This window comes from Mytilus galloprovincialis, chromosome 2 (assembly GCF_965363235.1).
Source record: "Mytilus galloprovincialis chromosome 2, xbMytGall1.hap1.1, whole genome shotgun sequence".
Classification (NCBI taxonomy): domain Eukaryota; kingdom Metazoa; phylum Mollusca; class Bivalvia; order Mytilida; family Mytilidae; genus Mytilus; species Mytilus galloprovincialis.
Genome location: NC_134839.1, coordinates 110,667,000 through 110,691,861, shown reverse-complemented (window position 1 = coordinate 110,691,861; position 24,862 = coordinate 110,667,000). Strand labels below are relative to the sequence as shown.

The window sequence follows — 24,862 nt, the reverse complement described above, 5'->3', positions numbered from 1 at the left end:
GCACACTGGAACACCACAGTATAAAACTGAACACACGGGAACACCATGATATAAAACTGAACACACTGGAACAGCACTGTTAATCACAGTAAAATACTGTCTTGCTTGCATCACTTTTGTAGCAGGTTGGATAAAACCCAGTTTTAGTAAAAATTCTGAATAAATATGGTATGTAGTCATTCACCTTTAATTTATTTCTTGGAGATAGAAGAAAGACCAATGTTATCATAAAGAAATTAGGAAAAGAAATATGATCAATTTAGATGTTTTATTGAAACAGTTCAACAATTTAACAATCAACAATTTGTTTGTTATAAAAATGTATATCACAAAATTCTAACAACCATGAAAATTCTTCTTTTCATATAACCTTCAAATTATAAGAGTAAACAGACCTGCAGTCAATTATAAGAAATACTTATAAAATACAAAATGTAGTTAAATAAAAATGTCCCAGTTATTCAAATTTAAAATTGATTGATATACCGGTACCATTATTTGATTTTTCATTATAAGTGGAAAACATTTCAGCTAATATCAGGAAATATTAAACTGTATTGATAATTAAGACATATAACAAATGTGTAACAAGAGAAGATAAACTAAAAATTGAGTTAACTATAAACCTCACAAGAACTTTTCTGATATTTCATTTTACTATTTTTAGATAAATATGTACAACAATATTTTATTTTATAGTTAGAGTATTGCATCCATAGGCATTTTAATTATTTTGTGGATTTTTTTTATCAACTTCCTTTAAAATGATTTGTTTACCACCTACCTATCTACAGCAAACTAAAAACCAGATGCTCCGCAGGGCGCAGCTTTATACAACCGCAGAGGTTGAACCCTGAACGGTTGGGGCAAGTATGGACACAACATTCAAGCTGGATTCATCTCTAAATTTGGATTGTGATTAAATAGTTGACACAGAATGAATGTGGTCTAATGAACTTAAAATATTTTGTTTGCCTTTGAGCAATTCACTATGCTGTTGAATATTAATCCTCTCAAAAAAATGTTTGAAGAAATTTTCTTTTTATTTATGAAATCTGAAATGAGAAAAATTTAACCCCTCCCCCATTTTTTTTTCACATCCCCCTTTCCCTTTTTCCAAAACTGATCTCAATTCAAATTTCTAATGGAGTTTGCAACAATAACTACTCATTTAAATACATCATAAAATATTAAAATGTAACAAAAGGTGCTTGTTATCACTGAATGGTAAAGATTGTTTTAATTTATCAGTTGGTAGTAAAAGTATACATTGTTTAATGTATAAAACAATGATTAAGATTAAAGTTGATTCAACTACTATTCTGGACAAAGAAAGATAACTCTGATCAATTGAAAATTTCTTGCTATTGCACAATATTGTGCAATTAGATATTTCTTGCTATTGCGCAATACTGTGCAATTGAAAATATTTGCTATTGCACAATACTGTGCAATTGGAGATTTCTTGCTATTGCACAATACTGTGCAATTGAAAATTTCTTGCTATTGCACAATACTGTGCAATTGAAGATTTCTTGCTATTGCTGAATACTGTGCAAATGAAAATTTCTTGCTATTGCACAATACTTAATATAATAATTTTGGATCCTGATTTGAACCAACTTGAAAACTGGGCCCATAATCAAAATCTAAGTACATGTTTAGATTCAGCATATCAAAAAAGCCCAAGAATTCAATTTTTGTTAAAATCAAACTTAGTTTAATTTTGGACCCTTTGGACTTTAATGTAGACCAATTTGAAAACGGAACTAAAAATTAAGAATTTACATACACAGTTTGATTTGGCATATCAAAGAACCCCAATTATTCAATTTTTGATGAAATCAAACAAAGTTTAATTTTGGACCCCGATTTGGACCAACTTGAAAACTGGGCCAATAATCAAAAATCTAAGTACATTTTTAGATTCAGCATATCAAAGAACCCCAAGGATTCAATTTTGGACCCTTTGGGCCCGTTATTCCTAAACTGTTGGGACCAAAACTCCCAATATCAATCCCAACCTTCCTTTAGTGATCATAAACCTTGGGTTTAAATTTCATACATTTCTATTTACTTATACTAAAGTTCTGGTGCGAAAACCAAGAATAATGCTTACTAGGGCCCCTTTTTGGCCCTTAATTCCTAAACTGTTCAGACCTCAACTCCCAAAATCAATCCCAACCTTCCTTTTGTGGTCATAAACCTTGTGTTTATTAAATTTCATTGATTTCTATTTACTTACCGGTATACTAAAGTAATGGTGCGAAAACCAAGAATAATGCTTATTTGGGCCCCTTTTTTGGCCCCTAATTCCTAAACTGTTTGAACTGAAACTCCCAAAATCAATCCCAACCTTCCTTTTGTGGTCATAAACCTTGTGTCAAAATTTCAGATTTCTATAAACTTAAACTAAAGTTATAGTGCGAAAACCAAGAAAATGCTTATTTGGGCCCTTTTTGGCCCCTTATTCCTAAAATGTTGGGACCAAAACTCCCAAAATCAATCCCCACCTTCCTTTTGTGGTCATAAACCTTGTGTTAAAATTTCATAGATTTCTATTCACTTTTACTAAAGATAGAGTGCGAAAACTAAAAGTATTCGGACGACGACGACGCCAATGTGATACCAATATACGACCAAAAATTTTTTAATTTTTGCGGTCGTATAATAAGTTGTGCTTTGTGTCAATCTGATGGAAAGAAATCACTATTTTTTTTTTCAGATTGTTATAACACCACTGTCCCAAGTTCAGGGAAGGGCATACCTCTCACAACCATATTTAACCCTGTCTTATTTGCTGTGCCTGTCCAGTCAAAAGTTTGTTGTTAATTGTAGTCTATCATATTAGAAGTTTAAGATTTTTAGTAAATTGTATTTTGATAAATAGGGCTGTTGGTTTTCACATTTTAATTGTCATACGTTTTAAAATGTGTGGCCTTTTAAAGATTACTATACATCATAGGTTTTGCTCATTGTTGAAGGCAGCACAGTGTCATTGAGTTGCTTACATCTTTGTCATAATGGATAGTCATCTAAAATTGTACCACAACTCTTATTTTCATTCTGATAAAGAAACGATATAGCAACAGAGGATTGCTTAACCAGAGACAATGTTTTTTTAGAAAATAATTGTTTTATATACCGTACACTAATCATAATCCATGCTTCCGTTACAAGAACAATACTCTGTTCAACAGAAATATTACTTAAAACTATGTCAACTAATCACAAACTACTACTCCCACATTTTCAGTATGATACACAGTGTGATCAGATGCTCGCAACAAAGTATCAGGTTGTTATTATGTACAAAAATAAAGACATTCTAGTCAACATTCAGTAACATAAAAAAAATACAAAAAAACTTTTCATAAATCATCAATGTTGGTATGGGAAGTGACTCCTCTGACATCTTATAACTGAATATTGCAATTTCTACTAAGAACGACACTTTTTGTTTTTATTTTATGAGTTATCTAAAGTCGTCCACTTTTATTGTCAGTGATACTTCAGGTCTACGGGACTGAGACAATGTACTGTCTAAGGCATCTTGATTCTTTTTTCTTTCTTCCCTCCTGAAACACAAATATAAAAATTTCTTCTGGGAATAATGATAAAACATTGGTTTAAACACCTTAATTGTTATCCTATGTCAATCTGCTATATACCCATCCTTTTCCTAATAAAAAATCTTCCCACAAGATTAAAAAATAAATAAGTGTTTATCTCCAAATAAATTCCAATAATTCTGCAACATAGTCCCAAAGTATACAGACACTGACAAAGTCAATCCTAATATTCCAGTAATTTTTTCACCTTAAAATTGTGTTTGATACATTACTAGACATAACTATCTAGACAATTATTGTTCTTTACCATTTCAATACTTATATTTTGGCATTTCAAAAGGTCATGCTTTTCTCAAAATAATGCCTTTATTCTTAATCCATTAAAGGGGCATTAGCTGTGAAATTCATGTTCCTCGATTTGACTTAAAATTCTCATATTTGACTTATAACATACTAAAATGTATATCCAAATTTTAAAAATAAATCTATAAGAAACAATTTACAATGCATGGGCTTTATAATATGTATCATTGTTTCTTGTATATCTTAGTCTAGACACCATCTAATTAACTATAGATGTGACCTCCAAATCTTGCAAGTGAATAATTCATCATCTATGTTTGTTAGCTTATTTTGATAAAACTGAATAAAACTGGCAGCTAAAAGTGAATTATTATTTCACTATTTCACTTTCATAAATGATTCCACAAAAAAATATCATATTTTGATTGTATTCATCCACTTTATACCCATCCATATTAAAGGCATTCTTATATACATCTTAGTCAGAGGGAACATAGTTTATAATATTAGTTGACATAGGGACTTTAATTAACTTATTTTTTAGACTATATTCATTTCAACTGAGTATTGCACCTGTTATGGTCAATAGATTCTTAGTTACACACAAATAATATAAGTTATCTACGTTCATATTCGTAGATATGGATATTTTAACACCCTGAAGTACCTCAGTACACCATGAGGCGTAGCCGAAGGGTGTACAGGGTACTGAATAAAAAGTTTTATTGAAATTTGGAAATTTTACATTTTTTTTACGGGGTGTAGGGTACTACCTTTGGTAGAACCCTACAGGTAGTCAAATATAAGACGTTTTTAATACGGAGACAGAGAAACTGGATTGAGTCAAATTTGGCGCTCAATGTTGTGAGAGTTACGTCATAGATGGTGTGACGTCAACGTGGGTCATTTGCATAGCTAGGTCAGTAGTCCCATTCCTTGAAAATGTGGCAGTCAAGTGATGCATTTAATGAAATGAGTGTAAATGATCGGTATAATAGGAAAAATCGTTAATGAATTAAATATTTAATTACAAACATCATGGATAATCTACAGAATTCAATATTTAACAAGGAGCAATCATGGAACTAAGGAAAACTTGCGTGAAGTTCCCCGGGATAATGGTTAGCAACGTCCGGGGATATGGGTTAGCAACACCCAGGGGCTATGGGTTTTGTAACGACGTGCGTTAACCAATCAAAATCCTAGATATATACTAACCCGGGGATAATATAATCTATCTGTGTCTGGCTGTTTTTCAATATTGTGTTTTTAAGATCATTTGCAATTTTGCCTTTGCTTACTGTTTTTTCTTTTCCTCTGCCTGTTTCTGTAACTCTATTTTGCCTTGGTCATCTTCAATTGTACAATAATCTTCTTTTCTTTCATATTCCAACTGTAAATTCTGAAAGAATTAGTTAATCACATTAAATAATCATAAAATCTAATGACATCAAATAATCTGGATTTTAATTAAGAAGCAGGACAGACTTTATGCACATATCTCTGAAAACCATAAGCATCTGCTCTCTCAGGTAAGGACAAAAAAGGCCAGTAACACATGTTATCTGATTCTTTAAAAAAAAGTTTTATCAACATTGAAATTTCTTATTTAACCAACCTTTAACTTTCTTAGACCTAATCTATTGGGTACTTTAAACAAAAAATATTCTGAGGAAGTTCTACTTAAATCCATTACAGCTGAGAGGGATATAAATTTAATCAATTCTTGCATTCATGCAATTTACATTTCCTTTTTGCATATAACAAAGTGTAGCACTGTTATATAGTATTCCTGTCATATACAGAACTCATTTACCTATTATTAAGAGCAGTAATTTTGCTCATAATTCAATATAGTTTACCTTAATGCCTATAACATCACCATCTTGTAGATTATAAGGGCCGTGTCGTAGGTTAGTTTTCTGTGCTTTCTTCTTACCTTTACCACCTGACTAGAAAGATAAAAACAATATGTTCATCAATTTAATCATAAAAAATTTCAAATACTGAATTGCTATTCATTATATTTTTATGCAAAACTAAAAACTTATTCAACAAAATTGAGAATTTTCACATGTTCGATCAAAACACACATACCAGAATTCAAGAGTAAGGCCAAAATAAAAAGATTGTATGTTTGCCCAAACGCGACCGACCCAAAATAAACCCGCCGACTCAAATTCTTTTTTTTCACGTTTTTTTGAAGAAATTTTTTTTTTCGGATTTTTTTTGGGTCCGCTCCGTCATCGTACAAAACTTAATGTTTGTCGTCTTTGCGTTTGAAAGTAACTGTGAATAAGATTAAAAGAAAGCGTATAAGAGAGGCAGTTAATCGATATTCGATGTTCTCTATTTAACGAACGTAAAGAAGTAAAACATGTGAAGTGGCACAGTTTTATTTACACTGTAGTTGTCTGTACTACAAACCTTTACCTATATGCTCAATGTTAATTTCATCGTGTTATCGAATATCTGATAAGAATATTCAGGTAGATTTGTTCAAAACCATGTGCAATCGAATATTTTCAATGTTATTCTGACAGGAAATGGATCCGGAAGTTGCGAATTTACAATCTTGCAAGAAGATTTTGTTTTTACTGAATAAAAAGGAATTATTTCTTGATAAATTGTTGTCTTTAATTATAATCTTCCTTTATCATGTAAATTAGATGCCTTTTTATTCAAATAGTTCAAATTTACAAGTCTCATTAGACAAGATCAGTACGTTGCTGTTTGGGAGAATTTGATAAAAACTATAATTGCTCACAGAATCAGAAATATAATCTTAACTGAATATAACTCCTTCTGAATAATTTATTGCAATATAAATATAAATCCCTTTTGACAAGAGAAATCTGACTTTTGTCAGAAATATTTTTTTCACATGTGCAAAAGTAAAAACATGTTATCGACGCCATATTGGATTTTTATACAAATTTGTGAGGAAGCCTCTAGAACCACGACCTAAAAATAAATAGTCTTCAGAAAACGTTAACTTTATGCAATTATATTTTTATCAATAATGATTATTTTCAAAAATTTAAACTTGATTATTTAAAGAAATAAAATTATAACAAATACGTTTTTAGTTTGGAGATTCTACAGAACATGCTTTGATCTATTTATAGCCAAATTAGTTTACCTGTGTGATAATGTAAAATATAAATTTGTTTTTGTTTTCAAAACATAAAAAAGACACAAACTATTAAAGGATGGTAGATAATAATTCATATTAATATTTTAGGACATTCAATCTATTTTAATAGAAATAGGATTTAAAAACTGCAAACAAATTTAATCATTACATAATCAGCTGATATTTTTTTTACATAAACATCGTGTTGATGGAACTGTTGAAAATCACTTCATAAATCCACCATCCCTTTCACACAGTTAGCAATTGTCAGGGTTATAAACATCTCAGGATACAAATCATATAATAGACTAATTTATTGATAGAGGTTTTAAATTCATGGCTTTTGGTTGTCTCTACAAAGGTTTGACGGAAAAAAAAGATATACTGTTTTAAGATCTTTTAATATTTTCATGCAAATTCTGACCAAAAAAAAAAAAAAAAAAGAATTTGCCTACCTACCTACCCACACCCAGTCATCATTGGTCGGGTTTGGGCAAACTGAAATATTTTTAATCGTGGCCTAAAGCTACATTGAAATTGGTCAAGAAATAAGCAATTTATACAAGAACACTTCCTCTCTGATTTGCACAATTTCCTTATTAATGCAGGAACTGGCGTGTTATTCTCATAGTTGCCTCTCTTTAATAAAATTCATTATCGCCGACAAAGCTTTTTTTTCGGTGACGATATTGGAAAAAAAAGGTTGATAAACAATATCTGAAATCACTCATTAAAGCTCTCAATGAGTTGTTGCATGTTAATGTCTTAATTATTTTTAATGTATGAAAGTTTGAAATTGTGTCAAGTTTTGTAAATATGTATTTTTAGAAAAAGTCTATGTATATATGTGTAATCTTTTAAAAATGTCCAGGACATCACCACATACTTTTACGGTTTCTTTATTCATTTTTATAAATTTGTATTGTCAAATGTTGGATTTTTAAAGAAATAGATTTACAAACATATTGACATTTTTAATGATAGTGATGTTTTTATTTATGTACACTGTATTTATTGGATTTATAGTTTGTATGAAGCAAACACTAATTCCCTGTTGGTGTTTGCCCCTGATGTAAAGGGGTAGTTTCTCAATAAATAAAAAAAAAATATATATATACAGAGACGTGCAAAAAGTATTCGGTCACAATGGCGTCGTGTTTACGTTTGTACAGGTGACCGACTTTTAAATTGCCCCACGTCAATCACGTCACTGAGTATTACTGTACTAGTCTTTAGCGTTGTGCATCACATGGGCTACCGTCATGTGACGTTTGTTGTCGTCTGCCATTGTAGTTTCGTTAAAACAAGTAAAATAACAAAGATGGGTAGAAAAGGTCAGGAACTGTCAACAGATGTCAAAAACATGATTGTGGAAATGTTCCAGAATGGATTTTCTCGCCGAAAAATCGCTGACATACTTAGAATTCCCAAGTCAACAGTTATTGACAATGTTCGAAAATTTTTAGACACGGGTTCTGTGGAGAATAAACCCAGAAGTGGCCGACCATTGTTTGTAAAACCACGCGACTACCGCAAGCTTGAACGCATTGTAAAGACAAGTCGGAGGAGCTCTTTATGTGACATAACAAACAAGTTTAATGAGGACAAGAGGCTGTCACAACGACAGCAAACCGGATTTATTAACATTTATTTGTGTCCTGGCAATATCACAAGAACCATTACTGATGAATGGTGAAAGTGAAAATCGTCAATATCAAATTTGACCTCCATTTTGTCATCAGTATCAACATATTAAAATTTGAAAAGCTTAGATTGAATGGTTCATGAGTAAATGCAACAACCTGAATGGAAACGCCATTTTACGATCTTTCAAGAACCATAACTCCTGAACGGTAAAAGTCAAAATCGTCATTATTGAACTTGACCTCTATTTTGTCATCAGTAACAACATATTAAAATTTCAAAAGCTTTGGTTGAATGGTTCATGAGAAAATGCACGGACACGACGGGAAAAACCATTTTTCAATCTTTCAAGAACCATAACTCCTGAACGGTAAAAGTCAAAATCGTCATTATTGAACTTGACCTCCATTTTGTCATCAGTAACAGCATATTAAAATTTCAGAAGCTTTGGTAGAACAGTTCATGCATAAATGCACGGACACGACTGGAAACTCCATTTTTCAATCTTTCAAGAACCATAACTCCTGAACGGTAAAAGTCAAATTCGTCATTATTGAACTTGACCTCCATTCTTTCATAAGTAACAACATATTAAAATTTGGGAAGCTTTGGCAGAACAGTTCATGCGTAAATGCACGGACAACTCCATTTTTCAATCTTTCAAGAACCATAACTCCTGAACGGTAAAAGTCAAAATCGCCATTATTGAACTTGACCTTCGTATAGTTGTCAGTAATAACATATTAAAATTTTAAAAGCTTTGGTTGAACGGTTCATGAGTTAATGCACGGACAACATTTGATTGCCGCCCGCCCGCCCGCCCGCCCGACCGCCCGGCCGCCCGACCGCCCGGCCGCCCGCCGTACATCCCCAAATCAATAACCGACATTTTTGTCACAAAAATCCGGTTAAAAATTGTGTTCCCGTGTCTAAACGTACCATCCAGCACCATTTACATAAACATGGGTATCACAGGTGTGTAAATAAGAAAAAAATCGTGATCCGGGAAGTCAATCGGAAAAAAAGACTTGCATGGTGCAGAGAAAAAAGGAGATGGACGGTTAATAACAACTGGAAAAAGGTTATTTTCTCTGATGAAAGTAAAATCATGATAGGACATAATGAACATGTGTACGTATGGCGAAAAAGAGACAAGGGGTGGAGACCGGACCTTGTGCAACCGCGGACTTCACAAACTAAATATCAAGTCATGATTTGGGGTTGTATTTGCTGGAATGGCGTCGGTACACTTACTCCTGTAGAAGGCAATATTAATGCTGTCAAATATCAAGAAATACTTGATGAACATTTGTGGCCAGTGATAGCTCGGCATTTTCCGGGAGGAAATTATTTATTCCAGGATGACAACGCCCCTGTCCATCGTGCACGGTCCACCCAAGAGTTTGTAGCTCGGAACGGAATAACCGGTATGAGCTGGCCTGCACAGTCCCCCGACTTAAATATAATCAAAAACGTTTGGTTACATGTAAAAAGAAAACTTCAAACACGTACTGGGATGATTAAATCTAAAAATGAATTATTCCAAGAAATCCACCGTATTTGGGTCAGTATTTCCCCTGCCTATATTCAGTGCTTATACAGGTCGATTCCGAAAAGGATATTAAATGTAATCAGGCTAAAAGGACACTTAACAAAGTATTATAGGTAAGTTTTTATTTTTGTTGTATTTCATTGGTTGATTTATTTACAGTGCAAGCATGAACTTTACAACTTTCGTTTTGAAATGTAAACATGACACCATTGTGACCGAATACTTTTTGCACGTCTCTGTATATACAAAGAATTAGAATAGTATTGTTTTTGGACCCTTTTTTGGCTCTTATATCCTAAACAGTTAGGGCAATCATCCCCAACCTTCCTTTTGTGGTTTAAAAACTTGCGTTTAAATTTCATAGAGCGAGATCCATTCACTTAAACTAAAGTCATTGTCTGGAAATAAGTGTCTTCTAACAATGCAAACATCGAAGACGACATGATACTAATAAACGACAGCACATTTTTCTTGCTGTGCTATAAAATTATGCAAAAGACATCTAGATAGCAATTTAGTCATGAACAATACATAGGTGTTTACACAATATTTCAAGCTCTAAATGGTCCACAGCCTATAACTAACCTTGTTTGGACCCTCTCTAATAATTAACCAATCAAATCTCTTTAAGAAGTGTTTAGCCATGCCTAGATGATCTTGTGGTATAAATAGTCTATCTGCTATGGTTTTCTCTAGGCTATTTATCGATGGTCCCTGTGACGTGTCCCAGATTATTTCTACAGGTGGAAGGTATTCTTTAGTATTAGGAATTCTTTGTTTAATGTTTAAAACTATCTGGTTTACACTGAAATTATAAACATATGGATGCTTTACTTGTTTTTAATGTAAAAAAATATCCATAGAATAACTGGTCCTAAACTTTGATTGTCTAAAAATATTCAATATGCAATGGAAACAGACACCAATGTGTATAGAGCATGAGTGATATATCACTGTTGTTCTATCAAAAGATAAATATTTTTCTTTATTTGGATTTTTGGATAAGTTATTCCTTACTATGTTGACCTTTGAAATGAATTAAATTGAAATTGTTACGAACTAGGTCTATTTCTACAAGTTCTCATTATGTTTTTAAGCAATTTCAATGACATTATCTGAACAACAATTATTTTTGTATGAGGAGTGAAATACAAGATTCAGTTTGAAAGTGTAATACCTACTTTTAGTCAACATCGAAATCTAACCTCTTTCATTGCAATGAGATTAAATAGTTAGTTCCCTACGAAATTAAATCCAGAAATATTTTGTTTTATCAAAAAACCTTACCTTTACCAGACATATACTATATCAGTAAGCTTTTAACAAATCTTTGATAGCAGGTGATTTTAATGCACATATTTTAAAATGATGTCAACAGAAATTCATTGATTAAATAGAACTGTAAGTTTTATATTTACATCTTACTTTAAATTCTCCTCTTCATCCAGTATCTGTACTGCCACTCTATTACAAGACTTCACTTTAAGCTTCCTAAAATAAATAAAATGTCCTTAATATAACTTAGTTGTAAAACATTTTATAACAGTACAATTACTAATAAAAGTTTTTTGTTGGATCTCAATTACTTTTAACAGTACCCAAAGTAGCAAAGATTTTTTGACACTAATTTAAACAAGAGAATCAATATACTAAATTGAAACCTGAACTGAGAGAATTCTACAAATAAGAATCATAAGTTTATTCTACAAATAGATAATGTTAAACTTACTGCAATGTTTGACTGGTCCCTTTTAATACTGTAGACAGGTACCCAGATTCCACCATTGTAACTCTTAGAAACCCTTGTGCTGGTAATGATAATTCAGACAGTGAAGGTAAGGTCAATATCTGGAACTTGAACTCTTCTAAGGTCATCACTAAGGCAACTTCTATATCACCTAAGTAAACTGGTTCTTCTGATGTTATACTGGTATCCTGAGGTTTATTGTCTGATCTGAACAAATCTGTAAATATATAACAGTTGTCAAAGATGGACAATTACTGATAAATCTTTTTTCACATATATATTATTATTGTCATTGTCATGAAATTATTTGAAATCATATTGTTTTTGTTGTATACCATCCATAGCCCTAATTTTGTGATCAATATTCTTATATTTTACACAACTGGCATAAACAATATGTTGACACACAATAATAGCTAGCTTATTCTAACAACAAGGTTATATTTCAAAGGTTGAGGCCATCATAAGTAGGTAAAACAGTATTCAATCAGGACAAATATGATTTCTTTGTGTTTATCTTTTAGCCAAGAACAGGGGTCTATTTTTCAAAATTAAGGTGGACACCATTTTTGATAGTGATTGAGGTCAACATTCATCATTTCAGAGGTCATCATAAATGTATGACATGGCTATAAGTCAAGATTTCCCCCCTCTCTTTTATCAAGTATGTAAATTTTCTACACTAAGTAACATAATTAGCATTATAATGAATCAAATAAAATACAATTGAAGTACAATGTTCTACTTTCAGTAAACCCAAAAGTTAATAACATACAAACAAATTCAATATATTTTCTCTGATTGGTAAATAATGTACATATAAATCAAAAACTCATATACGATTGGTTAATAACATGCATATAATTCAATACCTTGTATCTGATTGGTTAACCAACTGAACATTCCATTTCCTGTGTTGTTTGCTGAATCACAAAATGGTTTCCTAGGCGATGGATACAGCCAGATTGGAATTCGTACAAAACCCTGTAAAATAAAAGACATTATTAATTAACTACACTGTTATTGGACTTAATATGATGAAAACTGCCTATGTAATATAAGGTGTAAACTCGGCCAATACAGAATAACTCGGCCAATATAGATTTTTTTCTGTATTGGCCGAGTTGACACAAATACAGGATTTCGGAACGTTTCTAGTTTTTACATCGAAAGTCACGATAAACACAAACTGAAAGTAAACAGTTGTTTGGAAGACGCAGTTTTCATTTAGTCATCTCAAACATGCTGAAAATGTCAGTATGGTCTATATTTCAGGCTAAAGATGGTCACATTCATTTAACTAGAGGCTCTAAAGAGCCTGTGTCGCTCACCTTGGTATATGTGAATATTAAACAAAAGAAGCAGATAGATTCATGACAAAATTGTGTTTTGGTGATGGTGATGTGTTTGTACATCTTACTTTACTGAACATTCTTGCTGCTTACAATTATCTCTATCTATAGTGAACTTGGCCCAGTAGTTTCAGTGGAAAATGTTAGTAAAAATTTACAAATTTTATGAAAATTGTTAAAAATTGACTATAAAGGGCAATAACTCCTTGGGTCATGTTGACTTATTTGTAAATCTTACTTTTCTGAACATTATTTCTGTTTACAGGTTATCTCTATCTATAATAGTATTCAAGATTATAACCAAAAACAGCAAAATTTCCTTAAAATTACCAATTTAGTGGGAGCAACCCAACAACGGGTTGTCCGATTCATCTGAAAATTTAAGGGCAGATAGATCATGACCTGATAAACAATTTTACTCCGTCAGATTTGCTCTAAATGCTTTGGTTTTTGAGTTATAAGCCAAAAACTGCATTTTAACCCTATGTTCTATTTTTAGCCATGGCGGCCATCTTGGTTGGATGACTGGGTCATCGGACACATTTTTTAAACTAGATACCCCAATGATGATTGTGGCCAAGTTTGGATTAATTTGGCCCAGTAGTTTTAGAGGAGAAGATTTTTGTAAAAGATTACTAAGATTTACGAAAAATGGTTAAAAATTGACTATAAAGGGCAATAACTCCTAAACGGGTCAACTGACCATTTCAGTCATTTGACTTATTTGTAAATCTTACTTTGCTGAACATTATTGCTGTTTATAGTTTATCTCTATCTATAATAGTATTCAAGATAATAACCAAAAACAGCAAAATTTCCTTAAAATTACCAATTTAGGGGCAGCAACCCAACAACGAGTTGTTCGATTCATCTGAAAATTTAAGGGCAGATAGATCTTGACCTGTTGAACAATTTAACTCCATTAGATTATCTCTAATTGCTTTGGTTTTTGAGTTATAAGCCAAAAACTGCATTTTACCCCTATGTTCTATTTTTAGCTGTGACGGCCATCTTGGTAGGATGACCGGGTCACCGGACACATTTTTTGAACAAGACACCCCAATGATAATTGTGGCCAAGTTTGGATTAATTTGGCCCAGTAGTTTCAGAGGAGAAGATTTTTGTAAAAGATTACTAAGATTTACGAAAAAATTGTTAAAAATTTACTATAAAGGGCAATAACTAGCCATGGCGGCCATCTTGGTTGGTTGACCGAGTCACCGGACACATTTTCAAACTAGATACCCCAATGATGATTGTGGCCAAGTTCGGTAAAATTTGGCCTGGTAGTTTCAGAGGAGAAGATTTTTGTAAAAGTTAATGACGACGGACTAAGGACGACGACGACGTCGGACGGCAGACGCCAAGTGATGGGAAAAGCTCACTTGGTCCTTTGGGTCAGGTGAGCTTAAAAGCATTTTTAAAGCAGACGATGGAATTATTTCAGGTTTGGGGAACAAGTAGATTATCAAAAAGTTCATTTCTTGACAACCTCATAATTTCACGATGGTACAAATCGATTTTATAATTAGTTTCTGCATAACACATGCAAATTATGGCAGTACCTTTCTAATTACTATTTATATGTTGCGTCTAAATTTTTAAAGTTGTAACACTTTATAGTGACTGAAAAGGGTAGAAAAATTCATCAGATGAGAAAATGCTGAAGACACCTGGAAACAGCACCAGATCATTATTGCATCTAATAAAAAGAAACTGAGATTTGGATAGTTCCACTTCAAGGTAAAAATATTTATCTCTTTTGAAATGAAATAAAAAAAATATTGTAACACTGTAGTTAATTAATAAAGATACTATTACGTGTATTTCTGTATTGGCCTTGTTATTGGTCCTTGGCCAGCTGTATTGGCCTTCGGCTTCGCCTCAGGCCAATACAGCAAGCCTTGGACCAATAACAAGGCCAATACAGAAATACTTACGTAATAATATCATAGCAATTTTTTTTAGAAACCTCTTGCAACTGATGTGTGTCTCTCGGTTACAGAGCATACTTTATCTGACCTTTGCAAACCAATAACTCACTAAATATTTACAGACAGAAGTAAGGGAAGAGGCCAGGAAATGTGTTACAGCAACCTTAAAAAAGCTTACTTACTGTGGATTTATTTATTTTTGTGGGTGCTAAATCATTAGAAAGCATGTGCAAAAAAAATATGTTTATAATGTACATCATATATCATTTGAAAAGTATTTACTTTTGGAGGGAGCTTTCCTTTCACGAGAAGTAAATGGTCACCATGGTTAACTAAACTCATCTCCAAGGTCAAGTCAAGGTCATCAAGTACTTCTGCTGGTTCGCCACACCAATTTGTTTTCTGTAAATGCCAATCATCATCTGTAAGACAAATGTCCAGAGAATATAACAGACGAGCACTCATTATCTTAAAATAGACATGTGTCCACCTAATGAAGTCTAAGGACTGTCATTTAATAAAAACAATTATACATTCGAAACAGAAAAAGTAAAATACAAGCTGTTTCTTAAAAAGGACATATACAGTTTTTAATATTGTATATAAACGTGTAGTTCAGTTATAACTAACCTTTCTTAAGACTAATTCATGTGTACCCTGTAAAACTAGTATTACCTGTAAACCCTGCCTTAAGAATCATACATTGTAAACAATCTCCTACAGTTGTCATTTTGTCAACAGTAACCTCCAAATCTGAAAGGTCACTTCTGAGGTCACCAGGTGTAAACGTCAAGGTCATCTGTAATTATTTATAAAAAAATGTATTAATGTTAGTTTTTCACGGTTTTTAATTCTCAATAATAGTATTTTATATAAAATATGCTACATTATATTCAATTTCTTCCAAGCAATAGGCTGTACCATGACCTATAGCAGTTAATTTTGTGTCATTTGGTTTCTTGTGGATAGTCGTCTCATTGGCAATCACACCACATCTTATCTTTTACATATATATCAGGGGTGTGGAAATATTTGTTGTGAGCACTTGTCCCCGGGCAAGTGAAACCTAAAATTTTACTTGTCCGGAAAAAAATTTACTTGCCCTGATGATCAATAAATATTGAAGTATTTCTTGTTAGCTAATATATTATTCTTACTTATCACTGTTGTGCATCACAAACAAATGAAATCCATTTGTTTATATGTGTAAAAATTAGGAAAGTAGGAAATGGGTTGACATCAATGGGACAGAAACCTAACAGCAAACCAACCAATGAAATGACATGTAAAGGATAATTATGCAGCAGTTGTTGAATAAAAATTGTAGCCAGTAGGTACATATACTAAATTTGAGGACTGTGATTGAAGAAATGTAAACTAACTAATAGATAAACTATTGATTTTGTTGTGTTTCTCTTAAGTCCTCTCAACTGACACACTTGGTTTTTTTCTTGATCATTTATTATTGTCTTCAGATGGGCAATTAAAGCGTCCCTTTTATTTTCCACTTTGACAACAAATAATGTTGACCTTTCATCTATAAATAAGACTTCATCTTTAAATAAGACAAAAACTTAACTTATTTTCTGAATTTTCATAGATAGCCAGGGGCAATGTGATATCCACGATGTCTGAAATTCTCGCTTCCGCTTTTTTTTTTTAAATACTCTGTGTCCTCCATTTGCATTTAAGGTTTTCTACTCGACTCATGACTCTTTTTGTCTTGCTTGCCCACCTTTTTATTTAGTATTTATCAATTTGAATCTCGATACAAAATTTAAAGAAATGACACTTCCCGTAAATGATGGATAAAACCTAATCGACGATCCCGGGTCAATGGACAAAGCCAATGCAATGTTACGTGACTCAGGTTCACATACTTATCTTTATTTATTTTGGTAATCGATCTATTTCCGGTATCATGTAATATTTATCGTAATGAACATTGATGTTTTACTTGCTGAACATTCGTTTCTTTTACATAAATTAAACATCTTTATACGTTTTGAAATTAATTGTATGTTTTTGTTAAATTTGAACTTTGTCTTGTATATTTTTTTACTTGTCCACGGACAACCAAGACAAAAATAATTACTTGTCCGGTTGTTCAAATGTACGAGTCGGGCGAGTCGGGAATAGCATTTCCACACCCCTGTATATGTATTTTATAAGAACATAATTAATATATAATATATAAAGGGATACAACATTAATTACTCCCTGTACTGACTCTGAAACTCCCCACCAATGTTTGTACATATGAAATACATGTGTATCTTTATGCATACTGATTTATCTAATTCTTTTACACAGAGATATTCTATAAAGTGTATTACTTGCTCTTCAGGGTGACCAGACCAAAGTTCATGTTATGACTTATGAAACCTCTGACATCAAATTCAAAGCAGAAAAATGTGTATAAAGTGCATATCTTTACTTAAATCAAATTCATTTATAGTTTATAGTACTAAAAACGCAAAAAATCATATATGACAGTATGTTACAAATCCTGTTTTTTTTAATGTAGTAGATTTAATTATTTTTTAAATGTAGTAGATTTTTATTATCAGACAACTGATTCTGTCTACACTTGGTGAATGTTTATTTATGAGACGATTTAACATTGTACATAGCAGGTTATTCATTTGAAGCCTTACCTGGTTAGTACTGGGGGCTGGTCCTGATTCTAATACTAAGTTACTTCCCTTGGTAATGTTGGCTTCAGTCAGAGTCATATTCTCATATACTATAAATAGTTATCAAAGGTACCAGGATTATAATTTAAAATATATATGAAAGAAATTTTATACATATATAAAGAAACAGTAAACTTTTGTAAAAAAATAAAAAAAATGGTAAAAATCTCAATATATTATGTGATCAAAACATATGACAAAACACATTGATATCACAATAATTTACAAAAACAAAGCATTTTCTTCATCAATTCTGTAATGTTCCTAAATTCTATGTTTCAATTTTTCAGGAGAAGACTACGAACTTACTCAAAACCAGGTTAAAACTTTAAAAATCACTTACTAGGTGATCTTAATCCAAGTGTTTCATGGTCGTGACGTAAACGACCTCCATCTATAATATCACTCATACAAAACTTAGATACTGCCATACACTTCACTTCACTTACTGTCTGAAAACATATAATTCTGTTGTATAAAATCATTTAAAAATCTGTTCATATTATTGATGGTATTTTTTTTTTACAAATGGCTGTTTCATGGTAGTAGAAAAAAAATTTCACACTTCTCACTGTCACAGGCATAAGCAGATGTTCAATTTGATCTCAAACAAATGTTTAAAGTATAACATTTTGATAAACCTTTTTGAAATTTAATGAAAGAAATTTGAAATCTTAAGCAGGCATATTACGTTGTCTCAAAATGATAAGTTCAATAACAAATAGGATATTAAAACATAATGACATCATTTCCCTACATGTTTATCTTAGGATATTAAAACATAATGACATCATTTCCCTACATGTTTATCTTAGGATATTAAAACATAATGACATCATTTCCCTACATGTTTATCTTAGGATATTAAAACATAATGACATCATTTCCCTACATGTTTATCTTAGGATATTAAAACATAATGACATCATTTCCCTACATGTTTATCTTAGGATATTAAAACATAATGACATCATTTCCCTACATGTTTATCTTAGGATATTAAAACATAATGACATCATTTCCCTACATGTTTATCTTAGGATATTAAAACATAATGACATCATTTCCCTACATGTTTATCTTAGGATATTAAAACATAATGACATCATTTCCCTACATGTTTATCTTAGGATATTAAAACATAATGACATCATTTCCCTACATGTTTATCTTAGGATATTAAAACATAATGACATCATTTCCCTACATGTTTATCTTAGGATATTAAAACATAATGACATCATTTCCCTACATGTTTATCTTCCCAAAATGTGTTTATTAAATGGAAAACTCAGTATTTCCTTCTCTGAATGAAACCAAACTTAACTTTTGTTTTCAAAAATGAATGAAAGTATGTTTCTTCAGATAAATGTAGTATGGAATATCTAAAAGATTGTATTTATATAGAATAGCAAATCTAAGAATTCAAATATTGAAAACTATTCCACGACTGACCAAACAACACATTAATTCACAAATGCACATAACAATGGGCTTTCCAGGGGAATTGAAGCAGAAAATGTAAGGAACTACATGCATATCATTTTCTTTACATTCAAAATTTGTTTTGATGCAACGTAATGGACAACACCTATTGTTGTATGCCGTCTGAATTAAATGAGTTTATTTCAAATGTGAAAGTATCAGTTTTTATTTCACTGGGATATCTCGGTTATTCATTGCAAACAATGTAATAAATAGATTTACCATGTCTGCTGTGACTTCTAATCTAATGCGCTTGTTGTCATCATGTAAAATCTGTAAACATAAAAATTCAACTTTAAAATTCAAAATGGGAATTCTTGTATTCTAAAATAGAATATGGATTATAGACAATGAAGATAATACAATTTTCATAAAAAAAAACATTTACTTACCTTGGTATTTTGCAGGTTTTCTTGGTGTGGAATGGATGTGACTTGAGAAGAGTTGATATTCAGGAGTAAAAATTATTAGATCCTTTTTTTGGTCTGCTGCAGTTGATAAATTAAATAATATTGGAGCAGAAACTGCATACTTTCACAAGCCACCTGAGATACCGTTGTTTTTTATGTAGCTGAACTGTAACATTTTTAATGGTATAAGGTTTTGTGGGCTATTCTTTTAATGTTTATTTCATTTTTTTGCTCTGTTACTTTACTTTGACTTTATACTGCCCTTGAGGTATCTTGTTATACATATTCATATTGTGATCCTTTTAAGTTTTGCAGCTATTTCATATAATCCAACACATGTCTTTTGATACTTACACTACTGCCTCGATTTTCTATATAAATAGGATATGTCATTTTCATTTTGTTCTGAATGGTTCTGTCTGACACAGGTAGTCTGAAATAAAAAAAAAATTACACATGTATCCACATCTGCTTACATTGGCATTAACTAAATAACTGATCTTGTTTTTAACAAATTTTAAGAAATATTCGTCTGCCTTAGTTTTCTGATTAATCATGTGACCCAAAACTATGAAGGCCATACGATCATTGTTGTTCCCATATACATATACAACTTCTCTTCTGTTTTAAAAAGACTTATTTTACAATAATAAACAAAAAGCCCCAAGTGAGACTGAATTCACCAATGCACAATTTCTACCAATGGTACTTTGTTGTCACACATTTTATATCAAAAAGGCCAGGTGCAATAACTCACACTGTGTTAAAATATTTCCCCTTAAAGATGGTATAAGAAATCAGAAGAATGTTTGTGTAATAAAAGATATTTTGTATTAATAAGAAACCAACTAATTCTTACTTAGATTTGTTCTCTGCAATTATTTCATCTCCGTTCTTCAGTCTGAGTGTTTCTAAAGTTGTATCTAATAAATCACTGGAAAAATCTAACAGTTTTGGGTTGGTGTCTACAAATAATTTGTACATATAGTTATACTATTTCATTTAGTACACACAAAATTTATATGTTTAAAAATATCAAACCACTTAACCTGATGATAGTAAGATGGACATATGCTGAATTTAATCTGTATTTAAATTGGGGTTACATAGTTATTGGTGGGGTTCCTGTTGCTTAGTCTAGTTTTCTAAGTTGAGTCTTGTGTATTATTATTTGTCTGTTTGTCTTTTTCTTTTTTAGCCATGGCGTTGTCAGTTTATTTTCTATCTATGAGTTTGACTGTCCCTCTGGTATCTTTTGTCTCTCTTTTAAAATGTTATCAATTTCCACAGCTGTTCATAAGTATACAGCATAAACGTTTGTAAAATGCCCAATACTAATAATATGTTAGTTCTTTTCATTATATATTGGATGAACTTCACTCTTTTCAACAGTTGAATTTAATTATAATCCTGTTTCAACATTGACAATGAAATTGAATTCACCTAAAAACCAAGTCTTGGTAAAATCAAGTTAATAATTCTTTTCAGTTCTTATATACTTGTTAAAATTTCTGTCTTCTTCTCGACATTGAATGTTAACTCACCTTGATTTACAATTCTCTTTAATCTCAGATCCTTAGTTCTAATCCTTGTCTCCTCACTTACAATGACCTTGAACTCCTCCAATGTCAAACTTTTTGAGAAACCTCTAATAAACAGTTGGTCATTCCCATAAGATATGTTAAGTAGAATAGGTTCATATTCCTGACCAGATGGCACAGTTGTTTCATTCACCTGTAAACAGTTATTGTTTTCAATGGCAGAAAATATTTTATATACAATAGTGTTTTATCTAGAACTGAATAAGAGCACTTTGCACGTTGAATATACCAAATAGATAAACTAGTAAGTAATGCATATTCATTGTTTCTCATAAAAAGATATATAAAGTTAAGCTGGTACATAGTATAATGATATGAGTATAATAGTCCCAGAGTTGAGCAACTTAAATAAATAAATTGAAGCAATGCATATACATGGAAATATATAAATTAATCAGGTGGATCTAAACAGAAGTATGTTATAGCGTGTGGAATGCATAATTTTTCCTTTTGGGATCAATATTCTTCCGTCAGCTGTGCCATTCATGTGTCCTAAGTCATTATCATAAAAATCTGGAATTTCCTACATAGCTGGTTAATTTCCAGAAGAAAGTTTACAAAAATAAACGATGTTAGACACGCAATTTGGAAAGGAATATGACATTTTCAATACAATAAATGAATAACAAATTTACTTCAGGCATTTTTCACCATGTTCTTACAAAGTAAACCGAAATAAAGAATGATTTGATGAAAAAATAATCACTGATGAAAGATTGAAGCAAAATAATAACAGGTGAGCGATTCAGGTTCTATAGAGCCTCTTGTTTTTGGACACTATGCCCTTTTTCTTCTGAAAAATTTGAAGCCATGTGCCTTTTAGTATAATCTGGGTCGAGATCAAATTGTGGTATTGTGTTTTTCATTGATCGAATCAAATCATTTATGTCCTTTTACATGGTAACGCAGACAATTAACATGTGAACAAAATATTGTTATTTATAAATTGATATGACCAATTCAAAAAGTCATCAAAGCTATGGTCAAATATTATGCTTATATTATCCTACCTTGTTCATTTGACAAATTACATAAAATATAGATCTACTAACCAGATGACCATTCCATATAAATAACATGGATCCATTATCAATAGTAACGTCCTTTATCTGTTTACTATCTTCACCTGTAATAATTATTGTTCATTAGTCAGGTAGATATCACATTAATTTAAACTTAAACTTTTGTTCTCTTTTATAAGATTATCTTTGAAATAATAATTGTTTTACACATTTGAAAAAAGTTTCTTAATAAAAGACTGAAGTTTCTGATATTTTCTAAAATAGTTCCCTCACAATTTTACAAATGTGGCATCCATGCATGTCCTACAAGTTTGCTTCTGAATATTCTTTAGTTGTAATACCACCAAATCATAGTACCGCACAATCGGTTGCATACGGAAAAAAAATATTCCCTTGAATTTGACAGTTGTAGGAAATTAATCGTACAATTCATTGCAGTAAAATAATCTGGGTCATAAACATATATCTTGGGTGTTTCAAAGCACTAATCTTTTTTTATTTGTTGTTTCTATAGAATATTTTGGAAACTTGAGGTTACATGGTTACTAAAATTTAACTTAGACTAATAGGGGAAAACCAATGGTGCTATTACACCTTTAATTCAATGTCTTGATGAATTGCTGTCTTTCTCTTTCTATTTATAGATACTCTGTAGACAGAGGCGGATTTAGAGGGGGGGCCCAGGGGGCCCGGGCCCCCCCTTTTTGGGAAAAAATTTGGTTGCTTATATAGGGAATCACTGAAGCGTGACTGAAGCGGGCCCCCTCTTAGGTCAGTCAGTGGGCCCCCACTTATGAAAATTTCTGGATCCGCCACTGGTAGACATCAATTCATTTCTTCCTTTCTTTTGGTTTGATGATGTTCAGGTATAACAAGACATTACAGAATACAATTCCAAAAAAATTTCATAAGTGCTAAAGTTGTAAATGAAAATACAGCACTTTCAAACAAGTTTATATGCATTCTTAAATACAATTAGCATTCTATAAAGGAATAAATGGATTTTTCACCCTCCTGAAGTATTGTATCAACTTGTCAGTTTCATAAAAAAAAGTTATTTGGCTATTAATGTGATGGTGCTAAATTAGCTCAATATTTCAATTTCCAAATAAAGGACTTTCTCTGTAAGAAAAGTAAAAGAATAAAGAAGTCTCCTGAAGAATCAATACATAACAGATCTATAACATGTAATCATTTACCAGATAAAAACTCATACAAATGGTGGCCTGCTGGTAACTCCTTCATCCTTTGTATTACAAATATTTCAGGCACCAGTTCTCCTCCTAACTGAAACACAGGATAAATAGAAAATCATTTAAAATGCTCCAGGTTAATAAATTTTCTCTTAAAATTCTATTCAATAATTTCAGATAAAAACATAATATATAGTAACATTTATTTAAGCATTGTGACATCGCAAATATACAGGAATATGCACAAATATTTAAGTGGTTTATTCTCATCAATAATTTTTTTTCCTACACATTTTTACATTACTATATTCAAGGTTAGGTATATCAATTCCAAGTTTGAAAGTCCAAATCATTAAACACTAAATTCCATATAAATTTCTAAGAACTATTCTATTAATCATGACAGTATTTCTCATATACAACACACAACACAATGTTTCAAGCAAATGATGCCCATGTTCATTCAGATAATATACTTATAGATTCTCCTTTGAGTCAGAATAAAAGATGAAATTACTAGAACTAAAAACAAGGAACCAATTGTTTGAGTATGCTTGAAATGCACTGTAAAACATTCCCTTACTGTAATATGGATTACATATTTTAGTATTTGAGCCTGCCATAAAGTAACCATTCTGTGATATTTTATGCTAAGCATACTTCCTCTTTATACAAACTATACAATAAAAAATAAGTGAGGAATGTGTTTATGGGACACAGATGATGCTCCTGTTTGCATATCATATAAAGTTATAAAGGGACATAACTGACAAACATTTAAAGTGACGCTACCCAAATGTGTGCTTGATCTGAGTTTTGTGGTTATAAATAAGCACTGTGTATAAATTTCATAACATTTGGTTGAGGCCAACTCAAGTAAGAGAATGTAAATGAAAAATTCAGCAATTTTTCCATTTGAAAAGGGGCACAACTCTAGAACAGTAAAAGTGACAACATCAAAAATCAAATTTGATCTGTATTTTGTGGTATAAATAAGCATAGTGCTTAAGTTTTATATCATAACAATTGGTGGAGGCTGACTTAACTTAGAGAACAGAAACGAAAAAATTCAGCAATTTTTTCCATTTGTAAAGGAGCATAACTTTAGATTGGTTTTTTTTGTTTTGGAATTAGGCATTGTGTGTAAATTGCATAACATTTGGTTGAGGCAAACAAACGTTAAAGAATGGAGACCAGCTTTGGGAAAGCTTACTG

General features: G+C 31.6%; 1 protein-coding gene across 1 annotated transcript in view; it reads right to left on the bottom strand.

Annotated features, from left to right (window-relative positions):
* Positions 1-253: 253 nt before the first annotated feature.
* The window catches only part of LOC143065362 (ubiquitin carboxyl-terminal hydrolase 40-like), a 42,043-nt gene continuing 17,434 nt past the window's right edge, over positions 254-24,862 (bottom strand). The window contains exons 16-32 of the mRNA XM_076238892.1: positions 23,654-23,741; positions 22,485-22,558; positions 21,376-21,565; positions 20,691-20,796; positions 20,186-20,264; positions 19,644-19,694; positions 18,280-18,388; positions 17,898-17,986; positions 15,916-16,039; positions 15,523-15,662; positions 12,827-12,938; positions 11,937-12,171; positions 11,633-11,698; positions 10,793-11,012; positions 5,738-5,827; positions 5,177-5,277; positions 254-3,578 (exon numbers count right to left, since the gene is read on the bottom strand). Coding sequence (XP_076095007.1) covers positions 3,476-3,578; positions 5,177-5,277; positions 5,738-5,827; positions 10,793-11,012; positions 11,633-11,698; positions 11,937-12,171; positions 12,827-12,938; positions 15,523-15,662; positions 15,916-16,039; positions 17,898-17,986; positions 18,280-18,388; positions 19,644-19,694; positions 20,186-20,264; positions 20,691-20,796; positions 21,376-21,565; positions 22,485-22,558; positions 23,654-23,741 — 1,977 coding nt within the window. The 3' untranslated portion in view covers positions 254-3,475. The remainder of the gene's footprint in view (positions 3,579-5,176; positions 5,278-5,737; positions 5,828-10,792; positions 11,013-11,632; positions 11,699-11,936; positions 12,172-12,826; positions 12,939-15,522; positions 15,663-15,915; positions 16,040-17,897; positions 17,987-18,279; positions 18,389-19,643; positions 19,695-20,185; positions 20,265-20,690; positions 20,797-21,375; positions 21,566-22,484; positions 22,559-23,653; positions 23,742-24,862) is intronic.